This window comes from Clavelina lepadiformis, chromosome 1 (assembly GCF_947623445.1).
Source record: "Clavelina lepadiformis chromosome 1, kaClaLepa1.1, whole genome shotgun sequence".
Taxonomy (NCBI): Eukaryota; Metazoa; Chordata; class Ascidiacea; order Aplousobranchia; family Clavelinidae; genus Clavelina; species Clavelina lepadiformis.
This window is the reverse complement of record NC_135240.1, coordinates 21,480,672-21,500,932: the sequence shown is the minus strand read 5'-3', so window position 1 is coordinate 21,500,932 and position 20,261 is coordinate 21,480,672. Positions and strand designations below refer to the sequence as shown.

General features: G+C 35.5%; 2 protein-coding genes across 6 annotated transcripts in view; both read right to left on the bottom strand.

The window, feature by feature from the left end:
- The window catches only part of LOC143473207 (uncharacterized), a 44,370-nt gene extending 34,986 nt beyond the window's left edge, over positions 1-9,384 (bottom strand). For 2 of the 5 annotated variants that reach the window (XM_076943226.1, XM_076943243.1), the window contains exon 1: positions 3,642-4,577. In XM_076943226.1, the coding sequence (XP_076799341.1) occupies positions 3,642-4,360 (719 nt within the window). In that variant the 5' untranslated portion in view covers positions 4,361-4,577. Of the gene's footprint in view, positions 2,908-3,641; positions 4,579-7,590; positions 7,740-9,133 lie in introns of those variants that run through there. The other 3 variants (XM_076943250.1, XM_076943234.1, XM_076943259.1) reach the window with 3 other exon arrangements.
- A 5,727-nt stretch (positions 9,385-15,111) lies between these two features.
- Positions 15,112-18,775, bottom strand: LOC143461583 (guanidinoacetate N-methyltransferase-like). Its single transcript, XM_076959353.1, has 5 exons — positions 18,502-18,775; positions 17,793-17,938; positions 16,564-16,627; positions 16,261-16,439; positions 15,112-15,822 (listed from the first exon to the last, which is right to left on the bottom strand). The coding sequence occupies exons 1-5, from the start codon at positions 18,680-18,682 to the stop codon at positions 15,679-15,681; spliced, it is 714 nt and encodes a 237-aa protein (XP_076815468.1). The 5' UTR covers positions 18,683-18,775; the 3' UTR covers positions 15,112-15,678.
- Between the last annotated feature and the right edge of the window lie 1,486 nt (positions 18,776-20,261).

Sequence of the window (20,261 nt, the reverse complement as noted above, 5' to 3'; positions counted from 1 at the left end):
CTGGTGTAAACGTCAAATATGACTTCGCTCGATCTCCGAATGCATCGTCGTCTAATAGGAGTTACGCAATCTTCCATCGCCAAGCTATTCGTGCTCAACTCGTTTCAAAGTCAAAATTGTTGTAATAGAGAAGAAATGTTAAAGGACAATTTTAAACAGCTTTTATCAAACTCTGTTAATTTAATGTTTTCAAGTTAAATGCTATTTAGAAAAGCTCGCTAACATATACGACTGTAAAAACAAAGATATATAGTATAGTGGCAAATTACTGACCAACATGAACGTATGAACATGAACGTATGAACATGAACTATGAACAGAATATTTATGACGTTTTTATAACAAAAATGCAAGGTGTAAGTTAATGTTTTACTGCCTCTGACTACAACTTGGTGATATGTTAATAGAAGTATAAAATGTCTCTTTTCCAAACGCAATACTCTTTTCCGTCAAAGGCTTATCTTCTACAGAAGGTATTTTACAGTTTACACCACACTTGCACTCCAGCTATCCACCACTGCAAAGCGTTGTGAGCAACACTTTCATATGAGAATAGTTTTCCCCAGAATAATAACAATAGGCTCATTGAAAACCTCATTTTAACACTGGTTCCTCTATCCAAGCTATTGTCTCATTGTGTAGATATATTAGCAGAATAAACTTTTCCGGAATGGGGCAGCATTCTTATCACTTCTCCGAGCGTCATGTCGAGTCGCAGGTCAATATTTAAGCAGCGATTATATTTCTGTAATCGCCTGACAGAGTGCGTTGAAAAAACAATGCGCCAGTTCGCCCATGACACAAAAAGCATTTCCACAAAGCTACCTGAATTACTATTGCGACTGATTCCTTTTTTCAATTAATCGACCTAAGAATATCGAGTAAAAGTTAAATACTGCTGACTTTTGTGCAAATAGCAAATGCCTATAATTCATCTACAGTTTACCTAAGGTAGTGTAATTTCATTATTAATACGTACCAATACCAATCAGGATAACTCGACGATATTGCTAAAACGTTTACCTAATGTTAACAGCGGATCAAAAACCTGCCGGCTATCGGGCGACGAATAAAAAACGAATGTCGCACAAGTTTTTTATAGTCGTGAGTTATTATTTAATCACCCACCACACCTATCGTTTTAACCCGGACAAATGAACCCACAAACAGTCGGAAGGTTTTTAATGAAATCGTCCTCAATACAGAATTGCTTGAATACAAAATAGAACTTCAAAAAAGCGATTGCGCTTATCAACATTCCAAACAGAAGCTTTGTATTTCTGCCTTAAGTCTGAGAATTACAATCGTGCCCTGTAGTTGTGATAGATGGAATAATGCAAAGTGTACAAAAGTAAATCATGTTTCACAAAATAACAATTATCGCTGAAGGGCAAAAAATGTCAGGGCGCAGATATGAACAGGACCGTAACGATTTCGTCAAATATTATCTTTAGAGGTAATACAGGCTGGATGAAATTCCGAGACCTATTTTGGGAAAGCGACCTAACCCACACCATTGAAAGCGCTAAAGTGAATAAAATAGAGTTTTATACAGAACAATGTATGATACCTTTTAACTGTAATATTTTTCGACACACTACAAAGCGGACAGAAATGCGATGACAATCCATGCCATGCAACACAATGGCCTTTTCAACTTTCTTCATCTATCGGCGGGGCTTTGTAGGCAAGTAGACGAAGTGTCTAGCTGCGTACAATAAAATCGACTTCTTAAAAAATCATTACATCCTGTTACAAACTCCAATGAAATAGGTGTCGGCAATTATAACGAAAATGTGGCGGGGGTAATTTCAAGGTGACATCGTTGATGAATTGATTCGCTTTGCTCAGCATATTTGATGCAATTTTTTTTTAATCTTTGCGAGCAAACAATGAGCTTGCAAAAATCTCCCATTTTAAATTTACACAACGAAAAAAAAACTTCTTAAACTATCCTTCAAACATTACCGACAAAGGATTTCAAAATTGAAAATTCACATACGCATTCCAAATTTTCTGAATAAACCAGAACAGGTCATACATATTTTTCTTAATGCTGGTAAGACGATGCAATTTAACCAAAACTATATGCACGAGAACTAAAGCTAGTCGGTAGATCCAAGAAACTTAAAAAGTTTTAAAACTCATTATTAAGTGCAAATACTATATAAATTACTTGGTAAAAGTGAACAAAACTTTCAATAATCACTACTAATTCAGGACCTGATCAATAAAACTACCTTTTCATATCTCTAGTTTGATATTAACAGACCTTGTCCTTAGAGCTCTGGCTTGGGTGTATGCGACAAGACGCAAAATGACGAACTATGGTTTTGTGAAATCCACGCGTCCTCACACTATGCCAACATTGGGGTTATTTTGCTATTGTCGACAAGGCCGGTCCTACCTTTGTCAAACGTACGAGCAAACCCCTCTGGTTCAACATATATGTATGACGATGACGTAATATCATTGCCAAGAGTGGTGGGCGAAAAAACAACTTTCAAACATTCTCTTGCTCACAGCGATTGGGTCGTGAAAAATGGTCCCGTTACCGAACATTTACACCGTACGTTGTGAGCAAAACCAAAATGAAATCTTCGGGAAAATTTACACTTGGGTTCATTTAAATATTAAATGGTAGAGATGGTTATGAAAGATGTAACAGATTTATTAGGTGTAGCGTATTTCCGTTGCCTTGGTTACATCAATCGTCGTCGCTAGAATGTTCAGGAAAAATACTTAACGTGAAAACTTAAAATTGACAGTGGCAAAACATGACAAGTGCAAATTACAAACGGAACATAAATCAAGTGACAGTTGAAGTATTAACCTAAGAAAGACAGCGTTGAGGACCAACTGTTATCCCAAGAATCAGAATTCCATGATTAATGGGATTATGTTATTGAATAATGAAAACGAAATGAAACATAAAATGAAAAATAATTGTACAAAAAATATAACAAATCGGCATTGTTAAAACTACAAGAAAATCGAATGACCGTTTGAGTTTAACTGGTATGAAAATATCCCCAGGAAATAACAACCTGAACATGAAAAAACTTCTATGTGTTAGTCACTGACCCACTCTGAACAACGCTGTACACTTCCTTGAAAACAATGTAAAAATGGATTCAATTTGTTAACAGTAGCGAACAATTGCAACCCCTATGATGCTGTATATGGTCGTGATTCAATCCAATGCTGTCGCAAACAAAAACCAACGACCGGTGACATCACCGTATCAGCTGATCTCATGACTAAATTATGACAACGTTTTCCATGGAAAGGTATTTATTGCTTTCCATTTCCATCTTGCAAAAGCTTCAAGCATTGGTATTCATGTATTGGTCAGCATTTAAAGAGCAGGCGAATCAAACAAGACTTTTGATAATTAATAGATTTGTAACAATAAAGAACAAAATCTCTTCGTGATGGTTGTATGGTTCCGTGCTGGGCATTTAGCAACAGCAGAATTTTTCCGAATTGATACAAGTAAAAAAGTTGAAAAAATTTACCAACATACGCAAAACCAAAAATGAATGATCGGCAGCTGGCTGCAACAAAAACCTAATACTATCAAAGTCACCAAATGCAAAATGTACAGAACACGTTAAAAGTGCGTGGTATTTTATCCATACCTGCAAACGACACCGTCATATGTTTGATTATGATTCCCAACTGCAGTAGGATTGCTTCTTGGTTGAAGTGGTTTAGTCGTATTTGCACATATTTGGAAATCGGACGCAATTTCTTCGCTTCGAATTTGGTCGTAAATTTGGTGTTTACGCAATGTACGTAGGTCATCAGTTGTCAATATTAGGCTTTTTAAGCGATACAGAGGAAGCTCGGGTTCTTCCGTGACGGACTGGTCACCTTTTACAAAGAGACCTCTGCTTCGTGGGGTTTCTACAATTTCCTGTTGTGGATAATCTTTTTTGGGAGTTATTGGGGCGTTCTGTTCAGCAATACGATTGTTCGATGGAAAGACTGGTGAGTCTGAGTTTAATTCGAATTTCTGGCGAAGGGCAGCAATTGATGTCCTCAACGTGTACTGGGTTTGTGGAAAACTGTCCTTTCTGTACTTTTCAGATGTGTCCAAGTTTGCTGACTCTGTGCAAAATGTCGGCAGCGATTGCATTCGACTGAGATGTTTTTGAAAAGCCACAATACGTTGTCGCCCATAGGCCGATATTCGAGCAAGCTCTTTTGAAGATTCGGCACTCCAGCTAGACCGCTGTGTGTCCACCAGTGAGCAGCCAACGGTTATACTGCCCATACTACGCCGGGTTTTAAAAATAGCGTTGCAGGTCGACGTTACGGTGGGTGATTTTAACCCATTTCGACGTAATTCCCTCATGCTCTTTCTTCCAACTTTTGTCAGTTAACTCGGTTGTAAACTCAGTACATTTCCTCTCTTGGTGACCATACAAATACCTAATAGAGGGTCGACCTACGTCTGCGTAATTTAAACTTAACATTTAAAGTTAAACTTATAAGACCAATTAGCTCAGTACTGACAGACCTTGCGTAGAAAGCAGCTTGCCACCTGTATGCCTCATCGCGTATATCTTATACAAGTCATTTGATTTTAGTGCCTTAGGCAGCAGTAGATCCGCTTCAAATAATCAACGTGCCAAATTTGGGATACGGTCCAAGTTACTAAGACTGTTTTAAAACTTACCGCCCTCGCTTCACCTACACCAAATTAGGTTACAAGAACAGGCTGGTGCAAATGCAACTCAGCGTACACTTCCACAGCTGACAGTGCGTGTCGGCGGTTTTTAACTAAAATAGCAACAATCGCCCATTAAAATACGTGCAGTATGACCTCAACCGTCTGACCTGCGGGACTGGAACTCGTCTACTGCTATTACCGAGCATATTCGAAAAGGTCACGCAAAACCCTACATAAATCTGGCACTGTACCACTGCTGTTGAGTCTTTTGCCTTTTGGAGAAAGTGGTGGTCTTCTTGAAATTAGGCGCATTGAAAAAAACGCTCAGTTACAACACACCGGGCGCCGTGGAAACATTGTCCACTTACACTAACGCAGATTTAAACACCACGGAAAGGTAAGTTGCGATCTTCTCAAAACCACGGGCATGCCAATCGAAACTGCAATTAAACACATCTTCAAAAAGCTCAAAGGCTTCAGGCTTTCCTTCATGTTTATAAACTCTGATTACGTTTTTAGCGATTAGCTTTGCTGTGGATTTCATGCCTTCAATTCATAATTTTTCTGATGGCAAACTATTTTAACAACGTGAATTTCGTCAACTTCGTCAAATTCAAACAATTATAAATTTCTTAACAGGTTTACCGTTTACGTATATCCACGTAGTTTTTCTGAAACTATTCGGTTCTTCTAGCCTCAGTTATGCCAATGCTTTTCTGCCTGAGTTGAAGCAAAAAGCCTGCTACTTCTCAGCCTTTTAATGGCCAGTCGTCAAAGCACGATTCATCAGGCAGCATTTAAGTCGAAGCTCTTCATTCATGACCCATCGTTGAAGGCGAGATCGCAATCATGTAATATTCAGTGCGTGTACCAGCTAAAATTTGTTTGGTTTGATTCTGTCTTTATGAGACAGACTAAAACAGGATTTCTCAACAATCAACATAATGTACCTGACAGCAAAACAGACTTTGTCAACAAGAAAATACCAAGAATTTAACTTACACCGGTACACGTCTGCATTTTTTCTATTCGATACGAACCCATAGTCAGTTTAACCCACCGACTTGCTTTGCAAACTAGCGCTTTCTATGAAGTTCCGGCCATTTAAAACATCAGGAAAAGAAGCGTTCAATTCACCTCATATCCTGCATTTGAGATACGGAAGCAGTGAAAGGTGACACTTTCGCATGCGATGGTGTAAGCAACAACAACAGTCTTTCTGTTACTGTATTTTCGTAGAAAAGGAACCAGTTGTGACACAACTTATGCAGATGCCGAGTGCAAAAGAATTTTTAAATTCCAATTGCCATTACTATACGTTTTACAACAACGCAAATTACAACTTATCTTCTGTAAAGGATTTCTTTATGTAAAAGTTCGATTTGGGCAAATATTGTGTTAGGGCCGCTGGGCATTAATGAATGTTGGTTTCTTTCATTAATGTTTCTTTGATATTCGCTTTCTAATAGAACTGTATGACGTGCTTCCCACAACACAATAATGTCTTCAGGTATCTACTGCGGGGCGTCATCTAGCGACGTACATTCAATCAGCGTTTAATGAATATCACAAAATCGGCCAACCACAACGGCCATTACAACACATGTTTCCTTTGACATTTCTTAGTTACAAAATTGACTGGAAAGCCCTACAAGATTTGAAACATCTTTTGGTTGGTACTGGGATTTTAATGTTCATACAAATAATTCTAAGTAAAATACACAATTGAGTTTTGAGTACATTAATATCTGATTTCTATAAAAAGTTACAAAGTTAATTCTGAATCTATGAAATGAAATGTATTGCAGGCAACTACTGATCAATAACGTCTACTTTAGAAATTTGTTGCCAGATGGCATCAGTATCTCTGTATAAAGTTTATATGTATTGTTGAAGTGAATGTCCATTGCACTAAACTCCCACAAACCTTATACCTTTTTTGAAGAACAGCTCTGTTTAAACCTGTGCAGATATCGTCGATTCCTGTGTCGATATCATAAAATTTGCAAGTATATTTGTGGGCCTGTGGCCTTATGGTATTGCATTAAATTTTTTACAGTCCGCTTTAGTTTTTAAAGTTCATGAAGTTACCTTTACAAGCTTAAAAATAATGTACAAAACTTTTTGTTTTGACATGTACTAAACATTATATACCAAAGCAACAAAACTTGCAATGTAGAAGTCGGGTATGTACAATACAAATATATGAATATGGTATATAATACAGAAATCTCCAAACAGTGCACAGTTAAGTGTACGTAGCATATAATGGTTTAAATCAATTACTGAAATATATCTATACTTCACATGGTGAAGAGAAAAGTGTGCTCCCAGTTTTTTAAATTAACTAACTTCTGCAATTCCTTTTACAGTAAACATATCTTATTTCCTTTGCTCCATTGTATACCAATATTATGTACAAAAGAGTGGAACTTAATATTAGAGTTTACAATGTTAACAAAGATTTCCATGGCATTTTAATTTTGCTAGTGAAAGAAGTCTAACCTTTGATAATAGTATAGGTAGGTTCAATAGGTATTCGGCTGGTATGTTTAATTTATCGGCTCAAATTACAATATTAAATTCAAGTTACATAGATTTGTTTGTCAACAATATATATCAACCATAACACCACTGCTTAATTTTTATTAGAAATAAAGCATAAATTGCAAGAATATAAATTTATTTTATGTCTGTTTAATTTGAAAGACATATTTCGAAGCATACCTTTGCTATTTTTTAAAACAACAAATTTTTAGAAATCTTTTGTTTTGATAACAATATTTAGACCCCAGTGAATGGCATATACCATGAGCAAAGCTAAACACACAACATACCACATTTTAGAGTAGATAGTTATAGTTTTACCCTGTGGTAGTTAGCATATGTAAAGATACAAAATATGAGCTAACCGATCCACTTCTAAGGTTAAAGTATGTCCAGACGTTTTGACAAGTTGTATTGCTTCATCTCGCAAGCCACTTAGTAGAACATTGTTTACACTGTGCAAGATGTCGCCAACAAACAATCCACAGCTTTCAGCTTTGCCACCTCTTTCCATCTATTGTATTTCACATGAAAGAAAAACAAGCTTATTTCATTGAACTGTGCAGGCATTACTGATAGCTAATGATAATTTAATTCAACACTGGGTGTTTACAAGCATCTCAAGTCTTTTAAGATAAAGATTTAAACCAGATATATCTATGTATTTCAAAAATATCAATCTTTCTATTAAAAATTCTTATATTTTTTTTGATTCAATGTAATTGCTTAGTTTTTTTTTGTCATTGAGTTGGAAATATCCCCACATACAGACTCAGTATATACCACAAGCAAAAGTTTAGATATTAGCACAAGACAATATATATACTGTATATATGTATATATCATTTTGAATATATGGTAGATACATATAAATAGTATACATACCATTATATATAAAACATAACATTTACTGAAATAACTCTAGTTTTTTATTTACAACAAGTAATCCCAAACTCACCAAGTAAGTAGTTCAACTCGAATAAAAGCAAATAAAATCAGCCTAAGGCAACTGCAATTAGTTGTATGTTGTCAAAGTAATGTCACAAGCCCACAGTTTAATATTATTAATAGAACACCCAGATTTTTGAATTGGGATAGATACTACAAGTGGTTTGTTTTGTCCCATTTCATGTCTAATTTCTGATTTTCAATTACATTCTATCACAAAAATTATAAATATTTAACAATATGTACATTAACACTAAACCATTCTCTTTTTGTAATCTGTCCTGACGAAGTTCACACGCATGGGTTTATAAAACGTTGGTTCTTAAAAGAATTAATTCACCAGCTGAGCACCTTTTGTTATTGAAATTATGTCCGGTGGCAAACATAGTATTAAACCATGATAATGACCAGTACACTTGGAGTTTAAAGTAAAACAGATATCATTATGTAAGGCATGCCTATTAACCAAACCAATAACATGTTCAAATTGTAACAAGGTTTATAATTGTTACCTCATTAAAGAGAGTATCCTGCCTTGGTCAATCAGGAAGTAATACATTCAATAAACAGATTAATAATAAAAATCTACTTCCTTAATGTTTCGCTGAATATTGTGCATTTGGTATTTGCAATGTTGCACTGTTAAAAACTGAAAAAAGAGATAATAATACGATATCACAATCTTTATCTTCAGATTGAGGAAAGTTTTTGTTCTACTAAACTCAAAGGTGACTCCTAAATGGTGGTCGGTCAATTCAAACCACAGGCGATATCCTCACGCCAGGAAAAATAAATCCAGAACAAATCAAGTAAATAATGATTAAAGCTATGAAAATTTAATCGAAGGACTATTCAACCCATAGATGTTGGTTGAGTCCAGGATTAAATTGTCTCTGGGTTAAATTGACCTGAAAACTTCCTAACTTATGCATTTAAGTAAAACTACACATACTTACACACCTTTGATATGACGAGTGGTTTGTTACTTTCACGTCCACCTTTTATAGAAAATCCCCATGGTCTGCCCCCAACCAATCGTATCTCTATCCGCTCTCTTCTTGAGCACATAACTTGATAGTTTTAGGTGAACCTTTTACAAGTTTTTTAATCTCATAACATGTGGGTTCTTAAACAAGGCAAGGTTATTCAACATGTGATTGTTAAAAAATTCTGTGCTTTTCGAAACAAAGAAATCAAATAAATTCATGTCAACCTACACAACAAGTAGTACATATATTATATTACCATGTAGGTCTTTTGGGTATATATACTATGATATATGGTATAATAGATATGGTAAGGTATGGTATAGGCTCAGTACATAAAATAAGGTATGGAATATATAGGTATGCTATATATGGTATATATACATATGAAAGTTTTTGGTAAACATTGCATGAAAAAATTTTCCACACTACAAAATACAACTTGCGTGGATCATGTAGCTTGGGCTTTAACTTTCATATACACTTTAAGCATATCTATGACCAAAACAAGTGTTAACACATTTGAAAGCAATCAAACAATATATGTACGACAAGCTACACAAAATGCCTGTAATAATACACAAAATTTGTTGCTTTAAAGGGGAAGATCCACGCACAATGTTAAGGATCAAAAGCAAAAAACAAAGTAGACAATAATAGTGGGCAGATTTAAAATCCTTTCAAAGTTTAACATCTTTCCCATCTGAACCTAATCCTATAACTAATCAATAGTTAACAAAAACTTAGCTGTTTGCATAATATCTTTTCCAAAACACGCTTTATAATTAAACAATACAAACTGTCTATAAAATGGTCACTCTGCAAAGATTTGCATTTAGCTTAGCCTTTATCGTCCGACTGCAGCAGAGTATGGTAGGTCAGGAGTATACCCAAGGTTTTTTTTGCTAAACTAGTACCAATATCGCAAACTGGCAGGCTAAAACAGTGTGCCCGTTTAATAGTAGTAGAAGAAGAGCAGTCTCTAGAAAATAGAGACACTACTTCATTAGATTATTTTTCAACTACAAGTGCCACCAGCTGGTTTGTTGCATACTTGCGCACTAAAATTTTACTTCTGCACTCTCGAGGTCTCGGTGAAAACTGCCATAATTTGCAATTTGTTTTCAATGCAGACTGGAAAATGCACTGGTGCACTCAAGTTTTCATTCTTTCTGGTTCAGCACCTAGCCTATGCATGTTAGAATTTAACTGTAAAACAGATTGTGATTTAAACATTTATTTTACGAAACATATCTTAACCTAAAACTCCTCTGACAATCTGCAAAACTTAACTCATGTCTGAAATGCACAAACACCTATGTTTAAATTACACCTACAGTATCTTTTTATAGCTGGGACCGCTAAGGCACTAGGCCTAATGATTATAGAACAACATCGGTGATCGCACGGTCAGCCGGTATCAGCCAATGGCATGATCATATTTCAGTTATTTATGTAATTGTTTTGCGGTTTGAAAGTAAAACCTTTCCGGTCGGTGGGTTTCTGCCTCCGGTTTTTATATACTTTCGTATACAAAGACTTCTGCACTTTCGTACCGGAAATGAGCACTGATTAGTTGTTACGTTACAACTTTCTTATATTACTTCACAAATCTTATTCTTGGCTCTTATGTGTAAGTGCACACTGCACAAATAAAAAGACAAGTCTATCTTTTTGCTTTTTCTACTGGTTTCATAAAGACTTGCCTAGGCCCAGTTGCAAATAATGTAGTTTTTCTTATAAATCTTATCACGATTTGCTACAAAAGAAAGCTTTTTCAATTAAAAATGGATATAGCTTTTATATAGGTGCAATTCCAAGCAAATTTAACAGAACATAGCAACAAAACAACGTCTCCTGCATCAGCATACCTAACTTCTCTGGATCTGAAGACGTTGTTGAAGTGGACTACAGCTGCGATTGGCCTCGGTTGAGTGATTTGACGTAATGAAAAGAGAAGCCGAATTTCCGTGGCAAAACTTTTAAAGCCATAAGAAGAACTAAGCGCAAAAAAATACAAAAATTTCAAATTTGAACAAAACATTTTTGAATTATGCCAAAAGTGTCCATGCATTAAATGAATAACAGACTATACTCTACTTATTATCTGATTCTTACTGATGTTTTAGTGCTCTTGTGGGCCTCAATATCGTGCCATCATTTGGCTACAGAAACGAGATTCCGCTCCTTGGAATGGAGTTTCTTTTGTTCGGTTTTACTTAACCATCCATTTGTTGTGTATTTAAGATATTTATTGCCACTGTAATCAAACTATGTCACTTCGTACATTTTATTTCGCTTGTTAATATCCGAGTTTTTAATGTTAGGGAACATGTCCTCTCAATTTTCCAATACTGTAGGCCTACTTGTTTCATTGTCTGTAAGACTTGGTGAAAATTTGGTAAACTTAGGAACTATTTTGTGGGTTCGGGAGCGATGCTAACCATCTTATAACACATATTACGTGTGAAGAAGATCTTCTTGCGTTAAGAAAGATTGGGGGCTGTCATTGCTGTCTGATCTAACCTGACATTGATCAAAGGCGCCAGAAGAGGAGGGAAATTGGGACATTGCCTAACCCAGCCATGTCCAACCAGCGGCCCAATTCAGGAAAACAACTAGCAATTTGTACAAACACCTTTTTGGGAAATTACGGTTTCTTGCTGATGAAATATATCGATTGAAATAGTAGGCTACTACCCAATAAAAGCCTGACAGCTCACTAAGAAAGAGCATTCTGTAGTATCTATGCGTAATAATACTTAACAACGGTTCTTGGAGTTTTAATGTGACATAATCATTAGCACAGCTCATTAAATATTACATGGTTGCGAAACCTACCAGTGAGAACGCAGCAGCCTTATTTTGACATCATTATCAGACAGATAGAAAGCCGAACGTGCAAGCAGTGACTTAAGAGTACGAGATAGGCTATAAACTTTAGCCTAGTTATCGCCATGTCTGAAAATAAAGAAAGAATGATTGCAGATGAACACATATCTACAATTTCGGAAGGATTGGGAAAAGTTGTAGGCCTACTTCTTTGTTCAAGTGAAAGAAAAGACCGTATGTTTGATATGCCGCAAATCTGTTTCAAGTTAAAAATCTTTTAACTTCAAACGCCATTACGAACTACAACACAAAGAAATGAAAAAAACTTGGATTGAGCGAACGAAAAGCCAAGCTACACTTTCTCAAAATTTTATTAAACGCTCAGCAAAGCAATCAGCAGATGCAGCAGCAGTTGTACATGCCAGTATGCGCATTTCACACATTATTGCCAAAAAAATACAGCCGTTTACTGACGGCGAGTACAGTAGGCTACATACTGTAAACGAGTGCTTAATTGCAACAGCTGAAGAAGTCGCACCTAACAAAATCAAGAAATTTTGTGAAACTAGCTTTCTCATCAAACTGTAACACAAAGAATTGAGAAGAATTGGAACGCTGAAAACAACTTCCAAAGATTTTGCATATTTCTCGCTGGCTTTTGATGAAACAACAGATATCGTTGGCACATCTCAACTTGCTGTCTTTATCATAGGTGTTGACAGCCAAATGAATGTGACTGAGGCATTTCTGGACGTTGTAAGCTTAAAAAATGGAACTAATGGAAACGATATTAAAGATGCAGTTATCAAATGTCTGGAACTCCAGAAACTGGATTTGAAAAAGCTTATTGGCATCGCAACAGATGGAGCACCATCAATGATCGGAAAAAATGCTGTAGCGGATACTTTGATTCTCCAGCAAACTAAAGCAGAAAGGAATTTTAATGCTGGTGAGGATATGTTTATCTGCCATTGTTTTCTGCACCTGGAAGATTTGTATGCACAGGTATTAAATATGTCTCACGTGATGACAGTTGTAGATAAAGCCGTTAACTCGATAAAAGTTAGCACCCTTAAACACCGCCAGTTTCAAGAATATCTGATTGAATTAGAATCCGAGTATAGTGAATTGCTTTTTTATGCGACAATTCGCTAGTTGAATCGCGGCAAATGTTTAGAAAGGCTTTGGGATTTGAAAGAGGAAATTTGAATTTTTATGAAAGAAAAACATGATGACATTCCTCAATTATATGAGTAGCCTGTAATTAATGGCTTCTAGACTTAGCTTTTTTGTTGACATCACAAAAAAGTTAAATGAACTCAATCAAAAACTTCAAGGCGAAAATAAATTGATCCAAGAGAGCTTTTACGATGTACAAGCATTTAAGGGAACTTCAACTTTATGAAAGTCAGCTGAAATCTAAATCGGCTATTCACTTTCCATTATTGAATGGATTCGAAAGTGGCAGCAAAGATTTTTGTAGATACGCCAACGAAATCAACGAGTTGTTGAAAGCATTCAAAGAAAGATTCACTTTTCTACAAACATTTGAAAATTAATTCCAAATTTTTATGTGTCAGTTTGATGTCCAGTTGGAATCAGCTCCAGTGTATTTGAAGATGGAGTTAATTGATCTTCAGTCGAGTATGGAATTAAAGCAATTGGGATTCCATGGAAGGGGGGGGGTGGCATAAGCCAATTACGAATTACTACTCACTAATTACATATCAAATCAGTCGGTTCTACTTCCTTTATTGATATAATAAAAGAAATGTGCTAAAGTTTTTACGTGTAACTGTAAAGCATTAGTTTACATTATAAGTTTATATGTAGCGTTAGGTTTTTTGATTTAAGTATTTAGTAATTTGGTGTTTTGGCTCAAAGTAGGTTTTAGTTTGATGGAAACGAGACGAAACGGCTCTTTCAATGCTAAAGGTTGCCGGCACGTGTAAGCCTAGGGCATAGGCCTATCTTATCCGTTAAGTAGGCTACCATTACCGACGTAAGCGGATTTCTGCCTATAAATACACACATAATACAGAAAAATCAAGTTTTACTACTACTCTTCATCAATAAAAATATACTACTGTTATAACGTTGGGTGCAATCATTATGGAATCGTTCTGCACTAGATCCAACAGTTGAGTAAGAAAGTGCTCTTAATTGTAGGTTGTAAAGGTCACACAGTTCACATACAGATAACACTTAATTAAAAAACCCTCATACAATTAGTCAATCATCCATTGTATTGAAGAAATATTAAAAAAGACTGACCAACGCACTCACAACATTTACCGAAACGAATTTTCCAACAGCAACTTTTTATTGATCTGAAATGCGCTTAAACCATGTTTGAAGACCAACGAACTCGGTGACATCACATCGTCTACTTTCGGCACAGCTTTTTGAAAACGGTTTTGCCAATAACTCGATAACGAAAGAAGATAAATTTTGTTTACATTTTTGGAATCAGGGCGTGTTTTTATCGATTTTCAGAAAATAAGTTGAAATTGACTTGAGCTTTACTCCAAGTAAAATAAACCACGATTGAGTAGCATTTACTGAAGTCATACAATATCAATATAATAGCACTGACCTGCCAACAAAGGGTTCCACGACAATTAACCGTGGGAAATTGACCGCGAACAAACTCACCGGGGACAACTGACCGGGGGACAACTGACCGTGACGTAAATTTACCTAGAACCAACTGACCTTAAATCGTATTATCACTTAAATCATATAATTTGAATAAACAACAATGCTAATTTGCGTAAAAAATAAAAATAAAATGCGTAGCGGTTGATTTGTGTCGCCGGCCAATTTGTTGCCGGTCAGTTGACCACGACCAATTGTCGCCGGTGAATTTGTTCACGGTCAATTGACGTGATCCCCCAACAAAGCCAGTGCAAGCTGCGCAGTTTTGTATAATTTCGGGCTGCTACTCCTGCAACCCAAATTACCAGCTATTCTGCTTCCGATTTGGTAATAGGGAATTTCCCTTCTGTGAGTCGAAGAATAATAACAAACCTAAACACTTTCCGATGCAGCATTAAGTGCTTCCAATTATAAAATAAAACAGCAGAAAACAATTAGTTTTTTGAAAAAAGAATCCAAAACTAAACTAAAACGTGTTAACGTTTTGTTTTATTCACCTTGGACAAAAATTACAGGAGGACTGCAGCCCGTACGAAAGAGCTGCCCTGCACATGGCTATTACGATTTCAAGCCTGATTAATAAATGATCTAACTTCTACATTTGGCACATGAAATCAAAGAACAGAATTAAATATTTAAACATACTTTTCAGGGCAACTTTACCAGAAAACAAATGAAAAACAAACAAAATTAACAGCTAAAATCTCAACATATTTTGTAACTTTAAAATTGTAAACACAACTACATCAAATCATAACATCATAACAAACATCATAACAGCATCAAATTAAAAGATAGCAATTTTCGAAATTTGGCACAGTTTCTATCAAATAAAATATCAGCAGCGCACAAGATATTTGAAAAAGATTAATCTTTTTAAGCAACAAATTTAAAGATATTAAGGATTCCCACACTTTTTAATGACACCAAAAATGCACATTAGAACAATAACAAAGTTTCTTCTAAATTGGAAAGAATTACTAATTTTGCATAAATTCATGTCTAAATTAATGTAAAAGCACCAATTGCTCAGATTTTCTTTACAATTCGAGGAGCAATCATTTTTGGTGTTGCATAGTACTGGCAATCACTAGGTGGCTGGTTGTCTATTACAGTGGTTGATATATTTTCCTTCAGGAAACCGGATTTAAGCAACAGAGGAACTTGAGTATCCTGCACACAGTACAGTTTCATATCAAATCAAGTCTTAACATTCCATGATAATATTTAAGTATTATCAAATCCAGTACAAATAATTACAAGTGAATAATAACAACAAATAATTAGTCATACATCAGAACTAAAAAAAGTTTACTGGCAATCCATTGAATACTAGAACTTTCGAATCATAAAGCAACATATTCAGGGCAATGGTTTAACTTAATTAATTAAATTATCTATTTTAAGGCCTAGTTTCTTTTCTACAGAAATCATATACATTACAATTCTAAATGCCATGAATCCTGTTGTCTATGGTACCTTTTGAAATTTATATAAAATTTTATTTCTGGGACAAATTCTCTTGTAAAACCAATCAGTTTTTGGACTATTCAGGTTTTGAGATATGGCAACTAACAAAAGACAAGACTTATAATGCTTAAAGTATTATACCTCAAACATCTTATTAATATCAGTGTATTTTTTCTTCATAAAGTCGCCCCAAGATGTAAGGTTACAATAAGTCAGCACACCACCAGGCTTCAATAAACGATAGGCATGATGCTGAATGAATTTGAACTGATGCGTGTGCCAGTCTTCTTCTGAAAGGGGATAGGTGTCATAGAGGATGCCTGAAAAAAGTTCGTGCAGTCTGATAATCTTGACATGAGAAAGAGGAAAGAAAAATATGTAACTTGCAAATTAAACTGGAAAATCACATTTGCAATTGAAAACAGGATAGTAAAATCAACACACCATCGAAATGATTGTTTGGTAAAATTGAAACCACGTCTTCCCACATTCCTTTTAGTGGTACCACCTAATAAACAGGTCAACTTCAACGTTTGCTTGGTAATTCATAAATTAAAAAATTGAATAAATTAGAATCTCTTTTATTTTTCAACACCAACCAACAAAAATTTTCAAAAATGTTGGTGATGCCATTATGTTGTCTGTAAACATTTTAATGATATACCAATACATGCAAACTGTTAACATTCATTAATAATTAATTAATTAATGGTAAGACAAAGTAGAGAACTATACAAATCGACAATAAAACAATACTAATTGAAAATTCTGTAACTTAAACATTTATGTTTGTGTTTCTGCTAATATGTTCTCAGCGTCTTGAAAGTTATCAATAACTTGCAAATGGCTTTCTGTGTTGTGTTTGTACTGCACTCAGTGCATCGCTGCTGTGTTTTTTTTATTTGGGCGTTTTTCCTCTATCATTTAGAATAGAAGCTCTTCATTTACAAATACAGCTGCTAGTGCATTAACACCCAAATTTCTATTCCAGAAAAGCAAGCTCCTCAGTCTAATAAATGCTGTATCATGCTACTTCACGTCATGGTAATGTCTCAATATGTTTAAACAACGAGGGAATCAGTATACAGTATTGTAATAATATAATTATATGAAGAAATCAATACCAAATGTTTTTTATAGAACCACACATAAATCAATCAGTATCAGTTAATTGAGCATCATTTTCATAATAAGCAGCAGTCAAATACATAAAAATTAGAGACTTTGCTGACTGCCATTTATCTGTAATTAAATAATATGCTTTGTGAGTTAAAAACCAGAAAATATGATTTCCAAAATCAAATGTTTTAATAAAGCATTGCAAAAGTTGAAAAGAACCAAATTTTATGTATGTTTAACAAGTATCAAATGAAGAAGGAACTCACAATATTCTTAAACTCTTTTTGTAGTCAGTTTTGGTGTTAACTTAACATGTTTCGATTTGGTGGCCATGCTAACCTTGCATTGTTGTAGCACCACTGTAATTTTCTTCTTACACGCTTTTAACCATCAGGGCTTCGCAACTTTTTCCTTTTCAACGATTGTTTGCGAGCGTATTTTTGTTTGATCTGACTACAACGAGGTTAGCGCCATACTTTTCGCTCTCCACAGTCAATGGCCAAAAAATAACGATACAAAAACAATAAACAATATGAAACTGAAAATTCACTTACAACATGAGGCTGATCTTCCCCCCACTTTTGCAACCTATTAAACACTCCATCATTGCATTCTATAATCCAGTGCTCATTAATGTTGTTCTCTTCTATTTTGCTTGCAGCAATAGCCATGCCAAAGCCAATTTCCAAAACTCTGCCACCTAAAAAGATTAAAACCAAAATATAAAAAATTTCCATGCAAAATAAATGTGTTACTTTCATAGGTGGGCAGTACAGCGGTACAGTACTTATTTAGTACCGGTACCGTTAGTACTTTTGCAAAAAAGTACCGAATAAATTTTTTCAAGAAATTTCAGTCGATCCTGGTTCTCGGTACTTTTCACATGATTATTTCCACATTTTAACAAGTATGCTTTCAAAAATGTATGTCAATTAATCGTTAACACCAATTTTAAAATCTGTTGATCTTTATTAATCTAGAAATGTCAAGTAAATTACAAGCAAGTAATGTTACATACGTTTTGGCCTGAAATAAACTTTACCGGGGGCATAATGGCAGCAAACATTGCATTTGCAGCAGCATCTTTTGCACAAAAAGTACCGGTACCGAACTACTTTTTTAAAATAGTACCAAATACCAGAACCATCAGTACATTTTTTGCCAAGTACCGGTACCGACAGTACTTTCAGAGTGTCGACTGCCCACCTCTGGGTACAAGCCAAAAAACATTTAACCAAAGTGTGTTTCCAAGAAATACAGAACCTTTGCTTGAAGCAATGTTAGCCAGAAGATGCATGTATGGTGTTTCCCATCGTTCCATGACAGGCTTTCCCATGATCTCAAGATGGGTATCAGTCTGATTGTATTTTGCATCAGCATTGGTCCAGTTTGACTTGCAGTTTTCTCCTGCATTAAATATTGGGACCTCCGCTGCAACACTCATGATGTATAATACAGCCAAATTCACTTTCGCCTAAGCAATGTCAATTAAGATGGTTCTGGATGATTACAGTAAAGTCTTTAGGAAGTTGTATTGAGTATTTAATTGGTCTGAAGAGGACTAACAAAATTAAGAAGACTAACATGTGCTTATATTACATTTAGAGCTTTAATATAAGCAGTATACCATAGACATCTTAAGTTTCCTTATCACTGAATTGGTGAATTCATTCACCAGCTGAGCTGACCTACTTTTGTTATTAGGTTCCCTTATTTCTTTTAGTCCTCTAGCGGTATTTAGAGGGGTCCGCTGAATAGTATGATACTGTAATTTTGGCGAATGCATGTATACTGGTAAACAAAATTCCGTATACAATCACAGGCTTTAGCCTATTTCTGTCTACAGGCTATTTTCGTATGTAGAGCTTATTGCGTATTGAATGAATGAATTTATTATGTCACACAGGAGGGTCAATATTTGGTACGACACCGGATTTCGGTCGTAACTCGCGTTACATGAAAAGCACCTGGTCACCTAGGCCTGGAACTATTTGCGCAAAAGCATCGTAGGCTAGACTACGTAACGTTCAAACAGTTAAAATCAATTTTTTTCGATTAAATACTGCGCAGTAATGACCAATGCAGCATCGATAACACTGGGCAACATCAAAATTGTTCCTCAAATGAAAATATGTTACCTAGACTAACTTTGGGATGCTGATTCCAAATCTGAAATCAGAATTGGTCTATCACGTCAGGATTTAAAAATATGAAAATTCACGAAATTCGGATTTTGCATTGATTCGCACTATATTATAAGGTAGTACAGTATAAGGTATTGTGCAATTTTCTTTCCCAGCGGATCGTTGGTCTTCAATGCATATTGTGTACGGTTAATATTGACATTATTTTGTAAATGTAATGTTCTACATGATAATTAATGCATTCTTGAGTGTTCTTGGTGATGACTATACGCACTTGGCCATGGCCATAGGGAGGGGTTATATGTGGAGACCTTAAAGTTGTGTCACTTTTACTCGGATTGCAGTTGGGTTACACCAAGCATATGTGTTTTCTCTGTTTGTGAGACAGTCGAGACGATGCAAACCACTATAACACAACCGAATGGCCAATGAGAACTAACTACATTGTTGGAAGATTTAATGTTAAGAGTCAACCCCTAATTGATCCCAGCAAAGTGTTTTTGCCACCACTTCATATTAAACTCGGCCTGATCAAACAATTTGTGAAGGCAATGGATGTCAATGGAGATGGATTCCTACATATAAAAGAAAAGTTTGGTGCTATACTAAGTGATGCTAAACTGAGAGCTGGAATATTTGTTGGCCCCCAGATACGTGATTTGATCCGTGACCCAGTATTTCCATACAAGTTTAATTCAATTGAATTGGAAGCCTGGAATGCATTTGTACAGATTGTACAAAGTTTTCTTGGGAACTATAGGGCAGAAAATTACTTGGATCTAGTTGACAATTTGCTGGAATCATATCGCGAAATGGGCTGCAGAATGTCACTTACACTGCATTTTCTTCGTTTACACTTGGACTTTTCCCCACCAAACC

Bases quoted from the DNA above. Each gene is read 5' to 3' on its own strand.
- LOC143461583 (XM_076959353.1), bottom strand. From the start codon at position 18,682: ATGAGTGTTGCAGCGGAGGTCCCAATATTTAATGCAGGAGAAAACTGC. The intron at 16,440-16,563 runs GTGTGTTGATTT...AACTTTTTTCAG, and splicing joins ACCAAACAATCATTTCGATG to GCATCCTCTATGACACCTAT. The intron at 15,823-16,260 runs GTATAATACTTT...TACTGTGTGCAG, and splicing joins ATATTAATAAGATGTTTGAG to GATACTCAAGTTCCTCTGTT.